The 19,239-nt window shown below is 57.7% G+C and overlaps 3 protein-coding genes across 13 annotated transcripts in view; 2 read left to right on the forward strand and 1 right to left on the reverse strand.

Moving 5' to 3' along the window:
- SCAF1 (SR-related CTD associated factor 1) overlaps nt 1-4,992 on the forward strand; it is a 13,086-nt gene extending 8,094 nt beyond the window's left edge. Inside the window, exons 8-12 of the mRNA XM_029924351.1 lie at nt 4-1,441; nt 2,076-2,158; nt 2,369-2,587; nt 4,134-4,262; nt 4,559-4,992. Of these exons, the coding sequence (XP_029780211.1) occupies nt 4-1,441; nt 2,076-2,158; nt 2,369-2,587; nt 4,134-4,262; nt 4,559-4,750 (2,061 nt within the window). The 3' untranslated portion in view covers nt 4,751-4,992. The remainder of the gene's footprint in view (nt 1-3; nt 1,442-2,075; nt 2,159-2,368; nt 2,588-4,133; nt 4,263-4,558) is intronic.
- Nucleotides 4,993-6,039: 1,047 nt separating this feature from the next.
- On the reverse strand, nt 6,040-17,211 carry IRF3 (interferon regulatory factor 3). 7 transcript variants are annotated; one of them, XM_029924912.1, is made up of 9 exons: nt 17,002-17,211; nt 13,981-14,155; nt 10,212-10,384; nt 9,099-9,270; nt 8,946-9,016; nt 8,121-8,313; nt 7,645-8,022; nt 6,811-6,926; nt 6,061-6,313 (listed from the first exon to the last, which is right to left on the reverse strand). In XM_029924912.1, exons 2-9 carry the CDS (start codon nt 14,030-14,032, stop codon nt 6,128-6,130), a joined length of 1,341 nt encoding a protein of 446 aa, XP_029780772.1. In that variant the 5' UTR covers nt 14,033-14,155; nt 17,002-17,211; the 3' UTR covers nt 6,061-6,127. The 7 variants fall into 7 exon arrangements, with proteins under 7 accessions (XP_029780776.1, XP_029780772.1, XP_029780773.1 ...); XM_029924913.1 differs by lacking the exons at nt 13,981-14,155; nt 17,002-17,211 and adding an exon at nt 11,396-11,483; XM_029924915.1 differs by lacking the exons at nt 13,981-14,155; nt 17,002-17,211 and adding an exon at nt 11,276-11,466.
- On the forward strand, nt 11,485-18,419 carry BCL2L12 (BCL2 like 12). Of its 5 annotated transcripts, none has more exons than XM_029924920.1 (7): nt 11,570-11,662; nt 11,809-12,417; nt 12,632-12,774; nt 14,051-14,137; nt 14,226-14,317; nt 15,885-16,202; nt 18,210-18,419. In XM_029924920.1, the coding sequence occupies exons 2-7, from the start codon at nt 12,311-12,313 to the stop codon at nt 18,258-18,260; spliced, it is 798 nt and encodes a 265-aa protein (XP_029780780.1). In that variant the 5' UTR covers nt 11,570-11,662; nt 11,809-12,310; the 3' UTR covers nt 18,261-18,419. The 5 variants fall into 5 exon arrangements, with proteins under 5 accessions (XP_029780778.1, XP_029780780.1, XP_029780781.1 ...); XM_029924921.1 differs by having other exon boundaries at nt 11,576-11,662; nt 12,303-12,417; XM_029924918.1 differs by lacking the exon at nt 11,809-12,417 and having other exon boundaries at nt 11,485-11,662; nt 15,915-16,202.
- Nucleotides 18,420-19,239: the final 820 nt, after the last annotated feature.

Genomic DNA, 19,239 nt, shown 5'->3' on the forward strand with positions numbered 1-19,239 from the left:
GAGCGGCACCGCGGTAAGCACCGAGACGGCGGCGGCGGTGGCAAGAAGAAGAAGAAGCGGTCGCGGTCCCGGGGCGAGAAGCGGTCTGGGGACAGCGAGAAGGCCCCGGTGCCCACCCAGCCGCCCTCCGGCTCCAGCTCCCTGGGCGGAGAGCGTGACAGTCGCCGCCGGGGGGCAGTGCCGCCCTCCATCCAGGACCTCACGGACCACGATCTCTTTGCCATCAAGCGGACCATCACCGTGGGCCGGCCCGACAAGTCTGACCCCCGAGGCCCCTCGCCGGCCCCGGCCTCGTCGCCCAAACGCGAGGTCCTGTACGACTCAGAGGGACTGAGCGCCGAGGAGCGCGGAGGCAAGAGCGGCGAGAAGGACCGGCGCCGCTCCGGGGCCGCCTCTTCTTCCTCTTCCTCCCGGGAGAAGGGATCACGGCGAAAGACGCTGGATGGGGGGGATCGGGACCGGGACAGGGACAGAGATAGGGACAGGGACAGGTCATCTAAGAAGGTTCGGCCTCCCAAGGAGTCGGCGCCCTCCTCGGGGCCCCCGCTAAAGCCCCCGGTCAGCAGCGGCTCAGGCTCTTCGTCCTCGTCGTGCTCCTCCTCCTCCCGGAAGGTGAAGCTGCAGTCCAAGGTGGCGGTGCTGATCCGCGAGGGCGTCAGCAGCACCACGCCGGCCAAGGAGGCCGCATCTGCCGGCCTGGGCTCCATCGGAGTCAAGTTCAGCCGAGACCGGGAGAGCCGCTCCCCCTTCCTCAAGCCCGATGAGCGGGCCCCTGCAGAGGTGGCCAAAGCAGCTCCGGGCAGCACCAAGCCCAAAAAGACCAAGGTCAAGGCCAAGGCTGGGGCCAAGAAAGCCAAGGGGACCAAGGGAAAGACCAAGCCCTCCAAGACCAGGAAAAAGATCCGCAGCGGGGGCAGTGGTGGGGGCAGCAGCGGCCCCGTGACGCTGAAGAAGTCCAAGGCGGATAGCTGCAGCCAGGCGGCGGGGAACAAGGGTGTAGAGGAGACTTCGTGGTCCGGGGAAGAGCGGGCAGCCAAGGCTCCTAGCACCCCGCCCCCTAAGGCAGCCCCTCCCCCACCTGCGCTCACCCCGGACTCCCAGACCGTGGACAGCAGCTGTAAGACCCCCGAGGTCTCCTTCCTTCCTGAGGAGGCTGCCGAGGAGGCTGGGGTCCGAGGAGGTGCTGAGGAGGAGGAGGAGGAGGAAGAGGAGGAGGAGGAGGAGGAGGAGGAGGAAGAAGAGCAGCAGCCTGCCACCACCACGGCCACCAGCACCGCCGCGGCTGCCCCGAGCACAGCCCCTAGTGCAGGGTCCACAGCCGGTGACTCGGGGGCCGAGGATGGCCCAACTACCCGTGTCTCGCAGCTGCCCACGCTGCCCCCACCCATGCCCTGGAACCTGCCTGCTGGGGTGGATTGCACCACCAGCGGTGTCCTGGCCTGTGAGTGTGCCCCGGGGCGGCGGGGGGCGGGGGGCAGGCTGGGGCAGACAGGACTGGGGAGGCCTGGGCCTTATGGGGACAGACTTGGAGGCGATGGGGATGCCTTGGAAGGGCACAGTGGGTACACAGTGACCCAGGCTGCGAGGGACTTGGGCGGGTGAGGGCTGACAGGGGCCGTCTAGAAGGCTCGTAGATGTCTGGTTGCACTGGAGGAGAGCAGGCAGGTGAGTGGGGGTGGCCAGCCCAGTGCAGGCTGGGAGAGTGGGCCACCCGGGGGCCCCCTGAAGGTGGCCAAGGATAGGTGTGGTGGAGAGGCCAGGAAGAACAGGGTGAGCAGGGAGCAGTGTCCCTTAGGGGATAGCAATAGGGCATAGGGGGCTGGAGACAGAATCTCGCCTCTGCCACCACCTTGTCCCTGAGGACCTGGCCCTGTTTCCCCCCGCACCACACACATACCTTGAGTCCTAAGAACATGTAGAGTGTTCTCTCAGTGGCCAAGGCCCCCCTTCCACAGCTCTGAGCCCAAAACCTATGGCCTCTCCAGGGGCCCAGGGTGGGAGATGGCAGCAGGTGGCGAGGTGACCCCTCGTGTCAACTCCTGATCTCCTTGTCCTCAACTCTCTGCCTCTTACAGTGACTGCACTTCTCTTCAAGATGGAGGAAGCCAATCTGGCGAGCCGAGCAAAGGCCCAGGAGCTGATCCAGGCCACCAACCAGGTGGGCCCCCTTGGGCAGGAGTCCCCGCAGTCCCTCTTCTTGTCCCTGACTCTGATTAGGAAAGGATCTGCAATTCCCAGCGGACCTTGGGACAAGGAAGGGAACAGCCGGAAGAGGAGTTAGGAAATCAGGCTGGCGAGGATGGGGGCACGTGTTCCCTCTTCCCCTCCCCCCTCCTTTATTCATGCTCTCTCCAATCTCTTCCTCCAGATCCTCAGCCACCGAAAGCCACCCTCCAGTCTGGGGGTGACACCAGCTCCTGTGCCCACCTCTCTGGGTCTGCCCCCTGGCCCCTCCAGCTACCTGCTCCCGGGCAGCCTCCCCCTGGCGGGCTGCGGCTCTACCCCTCCCACCCCCACTGGTCTGGCTGCGGCATCTGACAAGCGAGAGGGCAGCAGCAGCTCCGAGGGACGCGGGGACACAGACAAGGTGAGCTGGGCTCGGGAGACGCGGGTTGATGGTGACAGTTTTGCAGACGCTGACGTGCAGGGGTCCAAGGAGAATAGGAGACAGATGCCAACAGGTGGGAACTCAGAAAACAGAAGTCATCGAATTGTCTGGAGCTGAATTATTTTTTTAATGTTTTATTTTTCGAGAGAGTGAGAGATGGAGTGTGAGCAGCGGAGGGGCAGAGAGAGAGAGGGAGACACAGAACCCGAAGACAGGCTCCCGGCTCTGAGCTGTCAGCACACAGCCCGACGTGGGGCTCGAACTCACTAAACAGTGAGATGGTGACCTGACTAGAAGTCTGACACTTAGCTGACCGAGCCACCCAGGTGCCCCAAGGAACTAAACTTGGGCAGTTTAGTGCTGGGCAGATTATTATTATTATTATTGTTTTTATGTATTTATTTTTTTAATTTTTTTTAATGGTTTTTATTTATTTTTGAGAGACAGAAACAGTGCAAGCAGGGGAAGGGTCAGAGAGAGCGAGAGACACAGAATCGGAAGCAGGCTCCAGGCTCTGAGCTAGCTGTCAGCACAGAGCCCGATGTGGGGCTCGAACCCACGAACCGTGGGATCATGACCTGAGCCAAAGTCAGAGGCTTAACCGACTGAGCCACCCAGGCGCCCCTATTATTATTTTTAAATGTATGGATAGGGAGGGCGAGGGAGGTTGGGAAACGAAGCTGTAAACACGCCCACACGCTTGTGCACTCGCCAGCTACCGTGTACCCCTTGGGTGCCCGTATCTCTCCCTCCTGCACCCCCCCCATCTTTTTGTGTAAGAGGAAGGGTGGTTTGCAGGTGGTTTGTTCTGGAGCAGAGGAAGGATGGGTTCTGGGCAAAAATGAAGCAGTTTTATTCAGGTACAGCTGGCTTCTACTCAGAGGCCTCAGGGCGGCCTTCCTTCCTTTCCGTCAGGCCTGGATGTTTTTCATTCCGGTCAAACAGCCAGGTGATGGCGTCGCCTATCTCTTACTTCGTGTCCATTTTTTGGAAAGTTTCTTTATTTTAGAGAGAGAGAGAGGCAAGGGGGGAGGGAGAGAAAGACAAGGGAACACAAGCGAAGGAGGGGCAGAAAGAGGGAGATACAGAATGCAGAGGAGGCTCCCGGCTCTAAGCTGTCAGCACAGAGCCCGACGCGGGGCTCAAACCCACAAACCACGGAACCGTGACCTGAGCCGAAGTCGGACGCTTCACCAACTGAGCCACCCAGGTGCCCCGTCTTATTTCGTGTACATTTTGTATGGGCAGTGGACATCGGTATCCTGGTCAAGGCCACCGGGGATGGCCCCGGGTCCAGCCCAGTTGATGCTCAAGTGACGTTCAGAGGCCCGGCTCGGCCTGCGGTCTGGGTGACTGCAGCAGAGGGGTGCCCAGGGCGGACCCCGAGCAGGACCTCCGCCTCCAGGAGTAGCTGGGTGGGTCAAGGAGGCTGAGCGGGCAGGCAGGTGAGTGGAGGCCTGGGGTCTGCAGAAACTCACCCGGCCTTTGCTGTCCCTCCTTCCCGCCCCGTCACCCCCTCGGCCAGTATCTGAAGAAGCTGCACACGCAGGAGCGGGCGGTGGAAGAGGTGAAGCTGGCCATCAAGCCGTACTACCAGAAGAAGGACATCACCAAGGAGGAATACAAGGACATCCTGAGGAAGGCTGTCCACAAGGTGGGGCCTGGCGGGGACACGGACGTGGGGAGGGCACGGGAAGGAGAGGTGGACGTGTGCAGACACACGTGCGTGCGCGGGGAGCCAGGGGTGGCAGGTCGGGGCGGAAGGCGGCACGGGGACAGGATGTGCTCAAGCGCAGTGGGGCTTGTTCCGCTCGCATCGGGGCCTTGTGGGGGTGTTGGTCTGGAATTTGGGAGAGTGACTCCCATCCCAGTTCGCAGCTGCGCTCAGCAGGCCAGGTGGAGGGGACCCCGGGGGACTGGTGGTGACCACAGCTGCCTCTCACCCCCTAGATCTGCCACAGCAAAAGTGGGGAGATCAACCCAGTGAAGGTGAGCAACTTGGTGCGGGCCTACGTCCAACGCTACCGCTACTTCCGCAAGCACGGCCGCAAGCCAGGGGACCCCCCAGGGCCCCCGCGGCCACCCAAGGAGCCTGGGCCCCCAGACAAGGGTGGCCCGGGCCTGCCCTTGCCCCCTCTCTGAGACCCTCGGCCACCCCTTCCCTCCTTCGCCTCTTTGGAATTCTGGACGTATTTATGGCTCCACCTCCCCACTTCCCTCCCCCTCCGTCAGTGGGATGATAGGGGGAGGGTTGCTGCAGGGAAGAGGAGAGCCCCCTGCCCAGCCCTGTGCCCCTTGCCCCCAAGCCTGTCCCCATCGCCCCTCCCTTCTGTTTGTGCCCCTTCCCCAATTTCATTAAAGGTTTCATGAAATGTTAGCCCCGAGCCCCATGATTTCAGCCGTTTGTTTTCAGAAACCATTTTGGGAAATGGTTGGGAAGAGACATGCCCGGGTCTGAGGGTGGTTGCAGGGTGTGACTTGGGGGGGGAAGTGCTTGCCCCACTCTGGGCCTCAGTTTCCTGATCCTTGCAGTGGGTGTTACAAGGATGAAGACCCAGGCAAGTGACGCACTTAGAACCATACCTACCGCGTAGCAAGCGGTCGCTGTTGACGGACAGTGGTAGTGGGTGGGTCCCAGGTCCCATCTGTTCGATATCCTTGAGGCTGAGGCACCTGCATGCTATTTGTCTGCCCTGGAATTGCCTCAGCAACAGGACTTTGTCCCCCCTGCCCCCACCCCCCGTTGAGTTGGATTCCCTTTTTACAGTCCTTTGAGGATAGTGATCTCACCCATTCTCCTGAGGTAGAGAGGGAAACTGAGGCGCAGCAGCAGGGGCCACACTGGCCTCCATCAATCCGAATTACCCAGAACGCAGACACGGTGAGGAGAGGCAGGCCGGAATCACTGGAGCCGGCGGGGGGTGGGGGCATCAGGGCTGGGGCACGGAGCTCCTTTCCAGCTGCCTGCCCCAGCCCCACGCAGCGGGCAGCCCGGGGCCTGAGGTCACTCAGTAGGAGTTAGGAGGGCACCCAAGGCGCCCCCAACCAACAGGATGATTCAGGTGAAATGCTCTCTGCTAACTGGACAGGGGCCTGAACTGTTTGTCAGCAAACGGGAAGTTCTAGATTTTGCCCTGGGGCCTCTCAGAGCAGCAACCCTGGAGGCCAGCCTGGATTCTAACCCGTTCTGCATTGTGTGACCTGTCTTTCTCCAAGCCTCCGTGTCTCCGTCTATAAAATGGAGGTGGCTGTTACACCACCTCACCAGGTCCCTGGGAAGGGGTGAGGGGGTGACAAGTATCAGCGGCCCCCGCACAGTGTCTGGTCCTTGTGCAGTGAGCATCTGGGTCGTGGGTGGCCTGCACAGAGAGGTCAGCTGATGCCCTAAGAAGGAATAACGCCTGGCCTGCGGTAGGGCCAGCCCAGAGACACCGACCACCAGACACAAGTGGTGACAGTGGTAAGAAAGTTTATTGGCTAAAGTGAGGGCACGAGGGGCCAGCATCTATGAGTGAGGGGTCAGATCTCCCCGGGGACCCAGAAATCCATGTCCTCAATCAGGTCTTGGAGGCAGGCCTTGTACTGGTCCGAGGTGAGGGAGAATGGGTAGCTGTTGGAAATGTGCAGGTCCACGGTGTTCTCCAGTGAGGAGGCGCCCCCCAACCGTGCCATCTCCAGCAGGGTCCTGAGACATGTGGGAACAACCTGCAGGAAATGGGACAGACCGGAGTCAGGGAAAACATTCCACCTGGTTCACCAGCAGGTGTGGGGTGAGTGGACTACAACTCCCAGCAGCCCCCACACTGTAACCCCGGGTGAACCATTACACCCAGGCCTGCTGGGAGTTGTAGTTTTCCCTATAACCACAACCACAAGGGACCCAAGAAGTCTCCTAAGGCTGAGGTGCTGGAAGGGTTCCCAGAAGCTAGGGCTGAGCAGCTTGAAGGACTCCTAGGAGCTGTGGTTCCTCACAGAGACTATGAGGACTTGTAGTCTACCGACTTCCTCATGGTTCTCAGAGTTCAAAACAGGTTCTGGGGGTGAGGCCAAGAGACGACACCCAGAAGCTCCTCAGGAGGAGGGTCTGGTGGTTGCAGAGACTCTTAGAAGTTGAGATTTTCAGAGGGACTTTTGGGACTTGTAGATCCTCTGCCCTTTGTTAAGCTCCACCCTTCAGCTCCAGGAACCCAGGGCTGCAGCACCTTGACCATCACGAGCTTCTTGGTCCACGGCTGGTCCTGGGGCCACGGCTCCCCAATGCAGAACCAGAGGGTGTATCGAGGTGAGTGTCTGCTTTCTCCGATGAAGGCGATCAGTTCTGGAGGCCCGAGATCTTAGTGAGGAGACCCTCCCCCTCCCTGCTCCCCACAGACCTGAGTAACAGCCTCCTCTTCTCCCCGGACCTGAAGCCCCACACCCCTACACCCCCACACCTCGACTACCGGGTGGCTGCTGTGGCCACAGCCCCACAGTTGTGGGCCAGTCTTAAAAGTTCCTCCTCGAATGGGACAGGAGTGCGCTCCCCCAGGGACCTTCCAGGATTCCGGAGGCCCAGGTGGTTGGAGGTTAGCTGCTCTTCAGCCCCCCAAGGCCACGCTCTCCTGACGGGAGCCAGTAGCCCCTGTGGCTGTTTACATACATGTAAACTGTGACTAATTGGCGACCTGGCCTCCTCCAAGTGCTCAGTAGCCACACCCGGCTAGGGAGTCCCACAGCGTGCAAACCTGGCAAAGCTCTGAAGGACCCCCCTCCTGCGTCTCTCTGCACCCCCCCCACCCCCCACCGCCCTGGTAAGTGGTAATAACTGGTAATCCTGAGGACTGTGGCAGTTAATTCCTTGAGCACCTTCCACACACTGCGCCCTGGGCCTCCTATCAGCTCCAGGCGGAGGAGCCCTTCCTCCGACAGACTCTGAGCAGTCCGGTCTTTCTGCCCCAGGTTGAAGTTCAGTCCTCTCTACTCCATTTGGGACCCCAGAGTCCTGAACCACTGTGGCACGCCCTACCCACAGCAGAGCGAGGCCCCGCCTCCCTCACCTGACACGAAGGGCCTCAGGTCGAACACGTCTCCTTCCTTATCCTTGGGGACCTCGCCGGTGGGCCCGTGGCCACTGTCTGGGAGGAGCTCCTCGCCCAAGGCCCAGTATGTGTGACAGTGCCCCAGCCTCTGGGCACAGAGCCGCTGTCCCGCCCTCCACAGAGCCAGCCCCCCGCCCAGGCAGCTCAGCACCCGCCTCACGTAGACCAGCACGCCCTTGTCCGTCAGTGACACCCCGGGGTCCGGCAGGATTATTGGCTGTCCGGGCAGTGTCGGGTCTGCATCTGATGCCACCAGCCGCAGGCCCCCCGGGCAGAAAGCAGTCTGCTGGAAGACTTGGCGGCCCCGGTAGAAGGCAGTCACCTCGAACTCCCACTCTGAGCAGCGGCAGCAGCGACATGGAGGGGGAGGGGGAATGAGTGAACATAAGGGGGTCCGTCCCCCCAGCCCCTCCCACCCCACAGCTGGCGCTCACCGTCCTGAGGCACCAGCAGCTGCCTTAGTGGGTTTCCCGGGGGCTGCAAGTCTGGGCAGGGGGCAGGGGTGTCTAAGGTGGGGCTCAGCAGGAAGGGAGGGACCTGCTCAGGGACCACAGGTAGGCTCGAGGGCCCCCCATCTGGGAATGGGTCCAAGGCCATGTCACTCATTAGCTCATCCAGTGTGTCTTCCTGGAGGGAAGAAAAAAAAGAAAAGGATTCTGGAGACTCGCATGGACCAGGCCTTTGTGCCCAGCGATGTACGGGGCCCAGAGAGGAGTCCCCTCTGAGTTTGGCCTCAAGGAGCTTCCAGTTGGGGTAGGGGTTGGGAGACAACTGTGGGCACGGAATGGCAAAGCCCATGCTCTGGTATATGCTGCGTCTCTTGCTGGCCCGAGGGGAGCAGCTGATTCTGGCCCCAGGATCCGGCCTTGTGCAGTCAAGGCCTGGGGCAGAAGGCTGGACACGATTTCAGAGGGGACCCGGCACAGACATCAGCAAGACCCAGGGGAGGGTGGTTCTGGGTTCCCCAGGGGCTGAGGGTACCCTGAATAGCAAGGAAAGCTATGAAACTCAGGGAAGGTGTATTAGGGCCTTAAATGCCTGGTGAAAACTCTAAATTTTCCCCTGATGAGGCCAGGAAGCCATGGCAGGGCTGTGAGCAGGGGAGGGGCAGGGGCAGCTCCAGCTCAGTCTGGGGATGGAGGCAGGGGAGAGGAGGGAGGCCAAGGTCCAGGGGGAGAAGAGGAAGCCTGAACAGGCCCATGGGGACAAAGAAAGACCGGCTGGAGCCCGAGGGCAGGAGGGCTGGGGTGCACTGTGACCTGGGTGTCAGAGATACTGTATCCACTGTTGGTGTCTGGAGAGGTGTCCAGCTCGGCAAAGTCCCCAGCTCCTGTCAAGGAAGGTGGTGAGTGGAGAGGGCTGTTGGGGACGCTCCAAGGCCCACCCGACCACATGAAGCACTACTGGCACACCTGGGTTCACAAACTCATAGACCTTGTGCGGGTCGTGTGGGTCCTTGCTCTGGTCCTCCGCTAAACGCAACCCCTCCTTCCGGTTCAGGGCTGATCGGAAATTCCTCTTCCAGGTGGGCAGATCAGGTTTATCCTTTCCAGGAGTGTAGGCGCCGCTGGCCTCGGCCCAGGCCTGGGGATCCAGTTGATACCAGGATAGTGAGGGTGACTGAGGAACCCCCCCCCATCCACCCCAAGGGTTCTCTCCTCTGGCACGTTCTAACCTGGCAAGGTTCCGTCCCCAAACGCTTCGATTCTCTGCACCCCTAGGACTCCTACCTTAACCTTTCGAAAACCTTTTTTTAATTTTAATTTATTTTAATTAATTTATTTATTTTTGAGACAGAGAAAGAGAGAGAGAGAGAGAGAGAGAGAGAGAGAGAGAGAGAGAGAGAAAGCTGGGGAGGGGGAGAGAGGGGGAGAGAGAGAGAGGGAGACAGGATCCGAAGCCGGCTCTGCGCGGACAGCAGTGAGCCCACTGTGGGGCTCAAACTCCCTAACCTCCAGATCATGACCTGACCTGAAGTCCCATGCTCAACCCCCCCCCCCCAGCCACCTAGGCGCCCTGAAAACCTTTGCTTTCTAAGCCAACCTTCCGGGTCCTACTGGGTTTCTAACTCTGCCCACCTACCTGCCCCAGGATATCCTCTGTAATAACCCCGCCCTCTCACACTCTAACTCGGGTTACCACACCACTGGTGTATCCTAACTTGGAGGGGCATCACTTCAGATTGGGGGCTGAGGGTCGCCTCTAAGGTTCCAAGACCCGCCCCCAGGATTCTACGACCTAGAGTCCCGCCCTTTGCGAGCCCTACGTCCCCAGGATGCATTTCCTTCGAGTTCTAACCAATTCTTTGGTTTCTTCCCATTTTTTCCCGGAAACCGGCCGCACCAACAAGGCTCTCCCAGCCCGCTGATCACGATAACCGCGGCCGGGTCCCGTCCTAACCCCACCCACCTCCAACTGCCAGCTGGCCACCTGGGTGCTAACCCGCTCTCCCGGCTCCACCCCCTGGGAGCCTCTCCGGCCCAGCTGGCAGCTCCGGGTTTCGGGCGTCCGGGAAGTTACCGCACCTGGAAGATGCCAAAGTCCTCCTGCTGGGCATCCTGGCGTAAGCCGTGTTTCCAAGGGATGCGGAAGCGCGTGCGGCTCTCGTCCAGCCAGGCCACCCCCTCCAGCCGCCTCTGGTCCAGCAGCGTCCTCAGCCAGGGCAGGATCCGAGGCTTCTGGGTACCCATAGTTCGGCCTGCGCTTAGAGAGCAGTTCGTGGGCGCGGGCGGCTTCTTAAGCCCACCCGGCCCAAGGGTGCCGCACCCAGACCTCCCTCTTACGGGGCCGCGGTGCGGGGTCCCTCACTGATATTTTCCTGGGTACAAAACGAGACATTTTTTCATCCTCCGGAGAGGCTCCCCAATTCATTTGAGACCCCACCCCAAGGCCCTGCCCCCGCCCCCGCCCGTCGTTTTCTCTAGCTTCTTCTGTCCAGGCCCTCTACCTCTTCAATTGCGCCAGCGTAAAACCTTACCTCTTCCGTTGTAAACTCTTTTCTCCCCTCCCCTCCCCTCCCCCACATCACTCAACGCAGTCACCTCCGCTTCCAATGCAGAGCCTCTCCTAGTTATTTCGGTGCAGACGCTATTCACCTGTAGACTTCTACCTCCCGCTCTTAACCCCGTTGTAGACCCCTTCTACAATTCCCCGAAGAGCCCCTCACCCATTTCCATCGCAGACCCTCCACACACACCCCACAGCCTTCCACCTCTAGGGCACGCCCCCCAACACACACTTCGGAGAGTGGGCTGTCTTCCATTTTCAGGGTCCACACTCCTGTTCCTTTCATTCTCCCAGTGCAGACGCCTCCGATCTCCGCAACCTCCCCGGCCCCCGCCACTTTTCTCTTTTTTCTTTTTTGGTGGGGTTTTTTTGTTTGTTTGTTTTTGTTTTCACAGCCGACCTCCAGCACCGGATTGCTTCACTTTTTCTCCTCTTCGCTTCACTTTCCCTAGAGTACACAGTGCCCCTCTAGACTATCAGCGTAGACCCATCCTCCTATTTCTCACTCCGGACGTCACCAATTCCCCAGCTCCTCCCGGTTACCTACGTAGAGGGTCTCGGCGCGCAGTGTGCTAGGACCCACCCCTGCTTTTAGGGTCCGATAGCTCTCGAACTTGCAGCTGCACACCCTCCTTCCCGTCAGCTGAGCTTCAGAGCAGTGGCCCTTTCTTTTTCTATCGATTTCACGAAATAAAAACTTTACCTTCAGATGGTTGACAGACTCCAGAGCCAAAGAGGCGGCACCAAGAGCCCGGACGTGTCCCCAACCCGTCCCAACCTTACCCTTTTAAGGTCTTCCGGCCAAAGGCATGCTGGGAACGTCACATCCAAATTCGGTGGGCATCCCGGGCACCGCCCCTTGGACGACTGGCAGGCGCCAACGCGGCCCAGTGCGCAGGCGCGGGAAAGTTGAACTAATCAAAGTTTACGCAAGTCCACAGGAGGAGGGGAAGGGGGCGCCCGGCACCAGGTAAGCAAGGCGTTTACGAGGCCGGGAGTGAGGAGGGAAGGGGCCGGGATCTAGGAGCGGGCACCTCAGTCCCGCCTCCCCGACATCCACGCGCCCGAGGTCCCCAAGAGCCAGCCTCGGTCAGATAATGGAACTACACTTCCCAGGCCGGCTGCGCGGCGAGCTAGTGCGGAACGAGGGGAAGGTTTGCCACGAAGCCTGCTGGGATTCGTAGTTCCCGAGCCTCCAAGGGCTTGAGAAGCTTGGTTTATGCCTTCAGAACCCAGAAGTCGGAGCCCCAAGTTCCCTTCTCTCTCAAGCTGAAGAATTCCGATTCCCCATCCCCCTTCTCCAAAAACCCAAGAGTCCAGCCTCCAGTCTCTTCCTCCCTTAGACCCAGGAATCCGGGTCCCCAGCCTCTTCCTGTCCAAGGATCAAGGAGTCTTCCTCCTCATCCCTCTTCTCTCTCTGAGGACTCAAGACTCTGGGTCTCCAGACCCTAACTCCCCTAAAGGACTTAGGAGTTCAGACTCTCGGTCCCTTCCTCCCTTGGGGACCCACGAATCGTGACCCTCTCCTTATTCAGGGATTAGGCGTTTGGGCCCCAGTCCTCCAATTAAGTGCAACCCTGGAGCCCATCCCCTAGCTCCCCATTTCACAGGTGCCCCCATGGCAGGCTCGGAAGAGCTGGGCCTCCGGGAGGACACGCTGAGAGTCTTAGCCGCCTTCTTTAGGCGAGGTGAGGCCGCCGGGTCCCCCATTCCAACCCCACCCAGGTAAGAGGGGCTGCCCTCCTCCCTTGGGGGCCTGCATTTGGGGCGGGGCCCCCTCTAACTCTTGTGCCTGCTCTCAGCCTGCCTGCATTCCCCTCTCTTTATACCTGGTTCTAGTCCTTGCCCCTGGGGTTTCAGTGAGAGGCCTTCTGTGGGAGGAAAAAGGGACTGCTTGCAAGGAGCATCTGGGGTCACTCTCTGAGGTCGCCTTCCCCAGGAGTCCTGCCCAGGAGGAGCCGACAGATTTCCTGAGCCGTCTTCGAAGATGTCTTCCCTGCCCCCTGGGGCGAGGAGCAGCTCCCCCTGAGTCCCCTCGGCCTTGCTCCCTGCCCCTCCGCCCATGCTATGTTTCAGAACCCGGTAAGATATTTCCCTGGATCACCCATGGACTGGCAGGGCCAGGAACTTTGATTTTTTTTTTTTTAACGTTTCTTTATTTTTGAGGGAGAGAGACACAGAGTTTGAGTGGGGGAGGGTCAGAGAGAGAGGGGAAGATGCACGATCTGAAGCAGGCTCCAGGCTCTGAGCTGTCAGCACAGAGCCCAACACTGGGCTTGAACCCATGAACCATGAGATCATGACCTGAGCCGAAGTCGGCCGCTTAACTGACTGAGCCACCCAGGTGCCCCCAGGAGCCTTGATTCTTAAAGCATAGAAAGGATGAGCTAGGGGCACCTGGGTGGCTCAGTTGGTTAAGTGGCCGACTTCGGCTTAGGTCATGATCTCACAGTTGTGGGTTGGAGCCCCACATCAGGCTGACAGCTCAGAGCTTGGAGCCTGCTTTTGATTCTGTGTCTCCCTCTCTTTCTGCTCACACTCTGTGTCTGTCTCTCTTAAAAATAAATAAATATTAAAAAAATTAAAAAAAAAAAAAGAAAGGATGAGCTAGTCCCAGATCCCTCATCTAAGAGGGGACCCACTCACCATTCTATGCTCCCCCCGCCCCCAGGTACACTGCTGTCTGTCCATTCTGTGAGCTGGCTTCCGGAAGGCGTTTGGTCCCTTTCTATCTGTTACTTCTCTCCTTCCATGCGTGCAACCCTGTCCCTAGGATTTTGTAGCCCACCAGTACTCCCAGTAGGGAGGCAAGAGACCTGCTATTCAAACACAACTCCCTGGCTGTTTAGTTACATGATTCTGGGAAATTCCTTTTCTTCCTTGCTCCTCTTTTTCTCCAGTAGCAAGGTAGGAATGTGGGGAGAGTGGGGGTGGAGTGGGGAGGAGTCACTGGACTTGATCAAGAGTAACCAAAAGGTTTCTTTCCTCTCACGAGTGAGCCTGGATGGACTAGTAATGGCCACTGGGAGAGCTAGCTTGAAAAGGATTTCGCAGTGGGGCGGGGGGAAGAGTTGTTGATGCCTGAAAGCAGCAAGGGATAGAGTGATGATAGCCAGAGTACCCTGTGTTTGCTTTCCTTGGTTGGGATAATCTTCAAGGTCTAATTCACCTCTAACATTCTCAGTCCGGTTGCGGGGGACTCAGTAAAATGGAAAGTACAAAGGTCTTTTACCAAGTGTGCTCACTGGGCCTCAGTTTGCCCCATTATGGAATGGAAATCATTTTTACCTGGCGAGGCGGAGAGAATCCATAACTTCCCGATGTCCCGGAGACCCATCATTGGCTCTTCTCACCCCAGGCTCAGCCACTCCGGATTTCTATGCTCTGGTGGCCCAGCGGCTGGAACAGCTGGTCCAAGAGCAACTGCGATCCCCACCTAGCCCAGGTGAGGGACAGAGAAGCCCTGGAGAAGGAGGAGGGTGGAAGGGTTGGCAGAGTTCGGCTCCCAGAGAAACTCTCTTCTGTCCCCACAGAGTTACAGGGTCCCCCAGCCACAGAGAAGGAAGCTCTGCTGCGGAAGCTGGTGGCCCTGCTGGAGGAAGAGGCAGAAGTCGTCAACCAGAAGGTGATGGGCGGTCTGTTCCGACCCGTAGCTAGGATAGGAATCCTGGGACGGTTGGGCCCTGGGACCCAAAGTTGGATCTGCACTCTCATTAGATGGTCAAGTGGGCAGAGGGTGGGACTAGGGTTTGCAACCAAGTCCAAGCTCATTCTGCTCACAGCACCACAGGCCGATAAGTTGAGAGGCAAGATGTTGGGGTAAGGAAAGCGACTTTATTTGGAAAACAAGCGAACCGGGGAGATGGCATACTACCCACCCAATGGCCATCTCCCTCACCACGAGATTTGGGCCTCTTTTATTTGGGGAAGGCAGGGTGGAAGCAGGAAGGAGTTGGCCGTCCAAGGGTGACTGATGTCTATAGACAACAGAGGGAGGTTGTGTAACGTTTTTTTGTCCTTGGTCAGTTGATCTTTGTGTACAGGAAATGGGTCATGTCATTCCTGTAAATCTCATACACAGCATGGTCATTTCTGTAAGTGCCTTCCTTAAAAAAAAAACAAACCAACCTTATTTTGAGAGAGAGAGCACCCAAGTGGGGGAGGGTCAGAGAGAGAGACAGAATCCCAAGCAGGCCCCGCACAAGGGGCTCAAACCCATGAACTGTGAGATCATGACCTGAGCGAAAAATCAAGAGTTAGACGCTTAACTGACCGAGCCACCCAGGTGTCCCTGTAGGTACCTTCCTTATCTCCTAAGGTGAGGTAGATTTCGGGTAAAATATAGTTTCTGCATATTTTAGCTGTAACGTGCCTGCGAGCGGGGCTAAGCAAAAGTTTCTAAATGATAGGTCACAGCAGTAAGGGAAATATGGAAGCAATATGGAGTCAGACGTGCTAAGTTTCTCCGTTACACGTTGAGCGATAGCGTTAGTTTAGGGTCAGGATAGTATCTTAAACTGGGGCTTGCAGTCATCGTTAGAGGGGCGTGGCATATAGACAAGCGGTGTGGCCATTTCAAACAAGATCTAGGAAACTGATGGAGACCAGTTGAGGAGTTAGGGACTGCATGGTGGTGGGAGGGGGGTTGGTTTGGCGAGGGCTGTCTAAAATCTGACACCCTGGGGGCACCTGGCTGGCTCAGTCGGAAGAGCATGTATCTCTTGATCTCGGGATCGAGTCTGAGTCTCACTTTGGGTGTAGAGACTACTTAAAAATAAAACTTAAAAAAAATCTGAATCCCTTCTTAACTATAGAGGGGCATGACTTAGAATGTGAAGGGAAACGAACTGCGGAGGAGGGCTGCCTTATGACTGTCCTGGACCTTGATTGGCTCAGAAGCTTGGGCAAAGTATATGATCCGCTAATATTGTACTTTGGAAGGCAAGGTTGTAGGCGCTAGCCTCGCCTCAGGGGCTCGCAGGGACCCCCTAGGGGGCGTGGCTATCCAGGCCTGGCCTTAACTTCTGGTCCACTTCTCTAGGACTAGCTTGGCAGAGATCAGAGTCTGGCTTCTGATTGGCTGGTGTGACTGATGGGGCGTGGCTTGCATTAATAGTGGCAAACGGGCTTCTTTCAAGTAGCCACGCCTCCTGTCCTCCTATTGGCTGCTCACGGGGGCGTGCCGGAGGCAGACCCAGCCTCTTCTCTTCCCCACTCCACAGCTGGCCTCCGACCCTGCCCTGCGCGGAAAGCTGGCCCGCCTCTCCGCGGGCTCGTTCGCCCGCCTAGTGGAGCTGTTCTCCAGCCGGGAGAGCAGCCCTCTCCCCGGGCGCGCACGCCCCTCCTTGCCCTGCCCTGGGCCCCCGCCTCCTTCCCCGGAGCCCCTGGCCCGCCTGGTCCTGGCCATGGAGCTGAGCCGCCGCGTGGCCGGGCTGGGGGGCACCCTGGCCGGACTCAGCGTGGAGCACGTGCACAGCTTCGCGCCCTGGATCCAAGCCCACGGGGGCTGGGTGAGCTGCCAAAGCTTCTCGTGGCCTCCCTCTACCCAGTTGTAACATGTGTCTGTGTGGCAGGGGGGTGGTTTCTTCGGTTTCCTTGCAGACCTCACGCGTGCTCTCGGAGCCCTACCATTTATCTGTTCTGTGTCCATCGAGCACCTTCTATTCAGCACTAGGTGATCCGTGCAGACCCCATGCCTAGCTTAGACCATGCTGGCAAACATTAACAGTTAGGAGTGGGAAACAAGACCCCTTCCTGGGCCTCGTTTCCCTCATCTGTCAAACGGGGAGAGTGGAACTACCTGTCCCAGAGGGTTATTGTCAGGATTAAAATGGGATCATCTGTCGCACCCTGTAGGCATCTGCTTGATTATCTGCTGACTGCTTTTCTGACACTGCCTGCTAGAATGCTCTTGCTTGGATGTCCCCCTGCCCCGTTTCCTCTGCTCCCTTCATGTGTCACCCGCAGCGAGACATCCCCGGGTGTTCACCTGCAGCCACTCCGAACCCTCCCACCCACTCCCTTCCCTTTTGCGTTGCTTTACTTCCTTCCATAGCGCAGCTGCTACCAGATGGCAGTAGTCACTTGTTTGACTTATTTCCCTTTATTTGTCGTTTTCTCTCGTCTCTGACCTATCAGCTTCACAAGGCGTGGGAATCTTAGCGACCTTGCTCACTGCTTTAAATCCAGTGTCGGGCTCAGAGCTGGATTGGGCCCCAGTGGGCTGGCATTGTGACCTTGGCAACCATCCCCAGCTGCCTGAGCACCAGTCTCCCCCCCGACCCTGCCCAACGGGCACCGTTCACTTACCTGCCTCCTGGCTGTGGAGATTGAGTGACGGAACGCGGTGTGCCATGCTCTCAGAATGTAACCGTTGCCACACAGAGTGGCAGGAGCCGGCCAGGTGTGATTGAGGAGCAGGATGGAGGCCCATAGCTCTGCAGCACCGGGAGCGAAGGGATGAGAGCAGAAGGGGCGGCCAGATCCTGCAGTGACTTGTGAACTTGGAGCCCCTAGAGCCCTCTGGGCAGAGGGACGCGAGACGACGTGGGTGTTAGTTAGCCTGCGCCCTCTGGCGGCCGCCTGGGGGAATACTGTAGAAGGCGAGCCGGAAGTAGGGGAGTTCCGAGGAGGGAGCTGGGCTGGTTCCGGGAGGAGATGAGGGTGGATGGGACCCGGGTGGGGGTAGTGGAGGAGTCTCCCATTTCATTTAGAGGTAGAGCTGACAGAGTTTGCTTATGGAGTGGATGAGGAGTGCTATTTAGGAGCGCTGAGGAGCGGAAGACAGGAGTCAAGGATGCTGGCCTGAGCGACCGCATCTGATAGTCTCTGAGATGGGGCAGGGTGGAGGGGAAGGGGGCAGCACACCTGAGGAAGAGTCCGAGCTGATTGGAAGTGGCCCAGTTAGGGGAGGGACGCCCTTCAGACCGCAAAGGGAAATGAAGAGGGGACCGTAGGTACATGTGCCTGGAGCTCAGTGCAGAAGCTTGTTTATTTGTGATTTTATTTTTAATTTTATTTTTTGGCCGCATACACAGCCAAAGACTTTAGTGGAATGATTCCACTTATACCCCTCAACAGCCTCATGGGATTTGGATTTTATCCTGCTTTTATGGAGACTGAGGGAAGGTCCCTAATGCTGGGGAGGGGAATTAGGACTTTGACACAAAGCCAAGGCTCTTAATCGTTAGAGCCCCAGTTCTGTTCCCTTCTGTGAGTTTCTGTTCCCTGTGTCTCTGTCTACTGGCCACTCTGGCGCTCTGCCCTCCACCCTGGGGCTTTGTTTTCCCTCCCTTTTTCTAGGACTCCGTCCCCATCCACACATGGGTCTCTGATCCTTTCTTTGGATCTGCAAAAAATCCCCAACCCCCGCCCCCAACCGCATTCATGGCCACCTCCCCTGTCTGGTTCCTTGCCTCCCCTCTCTCTTCTCCCACTGGCTGGCGTAGATGCCACAGCAAATGGCGGGCAGGCTCTTCGTGTCAATGCTCACGGGTTCTAACACTTTTCCCCTCCAGGAGGGCATCCTGGCCGTTTCACCCGTGGACTTGAACTTACCCCTGGACTGAGATCTTCCTCAGAAGCTGCTACAAGACTAGACCTCATGTCCTATGCTCTTGGCCAAGCCTTCCTGTTCCACTCAGGGTCGTGGGGTGGGGCTGCCCTCCCTGTTTCTGCCAAAAAGAAATTGTTTAACAGTTTTTCATATTAAAAAACTTTTTCAAGTATTTAGTGGTTTGTTCCTTATCTTGAGAACTAGAGTTCTAGGTAGGAGATTTGGGGGGCCTGGGTGGCTCAGTAGGTTAAGCATCTTGATGTGTGCTCAGGTCATAATTTCTTGGTTTGTGAGTTCAAGTCTGGCATCGGCCCTGAGCTGACAGTGCAGAGCCTGCTTGGCATTCTCTCTCTCTCTCTCTCTCTCTCTCTCTCTCCCCTCTCCCCCCACTTCTCTCAGCCTCTCCCCCACTTGCAGTGAGTGTGTGTGTGTGTGTCACAAAATAAATAAACTTTCAAAAAAATAAGTAGGAGATTTGGCTCAGACATCTCTCTCTTTCTCTCTCTCTCTCTCTCTCTCTCTCTGTCTGGCTTATAAATTGAAGAAAGAGCCAATTCATTCATTTTAGAAATATTTCTGTGGAGCCCTCCCCAGTGCCTGTCACCTGAACATACTTGCAGACTTGGGGATATTTATAGATGTGACTCCAGCTACTTACATTTTTTCCTATTGCACGATTCCTGTATTCCAGCTACTCATGGAGTCTTTCCAGCAAATTCCAGAAGAAAGCTGTGCCCCTCCTATACGGGGCATCCAGAACACCACCCTTTCCTCATTTTTCTCCTCTCACTGATCCTTCTGAGGCTTTTTCTTTTTTGATTTATTTTATGTTTACAGAGGGAGAGGGAGAGAGAGTGCATGAGCCAGGGAGATGGGCAGAGGGAGAGAGAGAATCTTTTTAATTTAAAAATATTTTTTATTTTTATTTTTGAAGGAGAGACAGAGCATAAGTAGGGGAGGGGCAGAGAGGGGGGAAGACACAGAAACTGAAG

Source organism: Suricata suricatta, chromosome 16 (assembly GCF_006229205.1).
Source record: "Suricata suricatta isolate VVHF042 chromosome 16, meerkat_22Aug2017_6uvM2_HiC, whole genome shotgun sequence".
Classification (NCBI taxonomy): Eukaryota; Metazoa; Chordata; class Mammalia; order Carnivora; family Herpestidae; genus Suricata; species Suricata suricatta.

Excerpts from the sequence above, each read along its gene's own strand:
- IRF3 (XM_029924911.1), bottom strand. The coding sequence starts at position 10,524 with ATGTCTCGTTTTGTACCCAGGAAAATATCAGTGAGGGACCCCGCACCG. Across the intron at positions 10,385-10,469 it reads GGACCCCGCACCGCGGCCCC|GCCGAACTATGGGTACCCAG; the intron begins GTAAGAGGGAGG and ends CTCTAAGCGCAG. Across the intron at positions 9,017-9,098 it reads CTATGAGTTTGTGAACCCAG|GAGCTGGGGACTTTGCCGAG; the intron begins GTGTGCCAGTAG and ends CTTCCTTGACAG.
- BCL2L12 (XM_029924918.1), top strand. The coding sequence starts at position 11,502 with ATGCTGGGAACGTCACATCCAAATTCGGTGGGCATCCCGGGCACCGCC. Across the intron at positions 11,663-12,631 it reads AAGGGGGCGCCCGGCACCAG|GAGTCCTGCCCAGGAGGAGC; the intron begins GTAAGCAAGGCG and ends CGCCTTCCCCAG. Across the intron at positions 14,138-14,225 it reads GCGATCCCCACCTAGCCCAG|AGTTACAGGGTCCCCCAGCC; the intron begins GTGAGGGACAGA and ends CTGTCCCCACAG.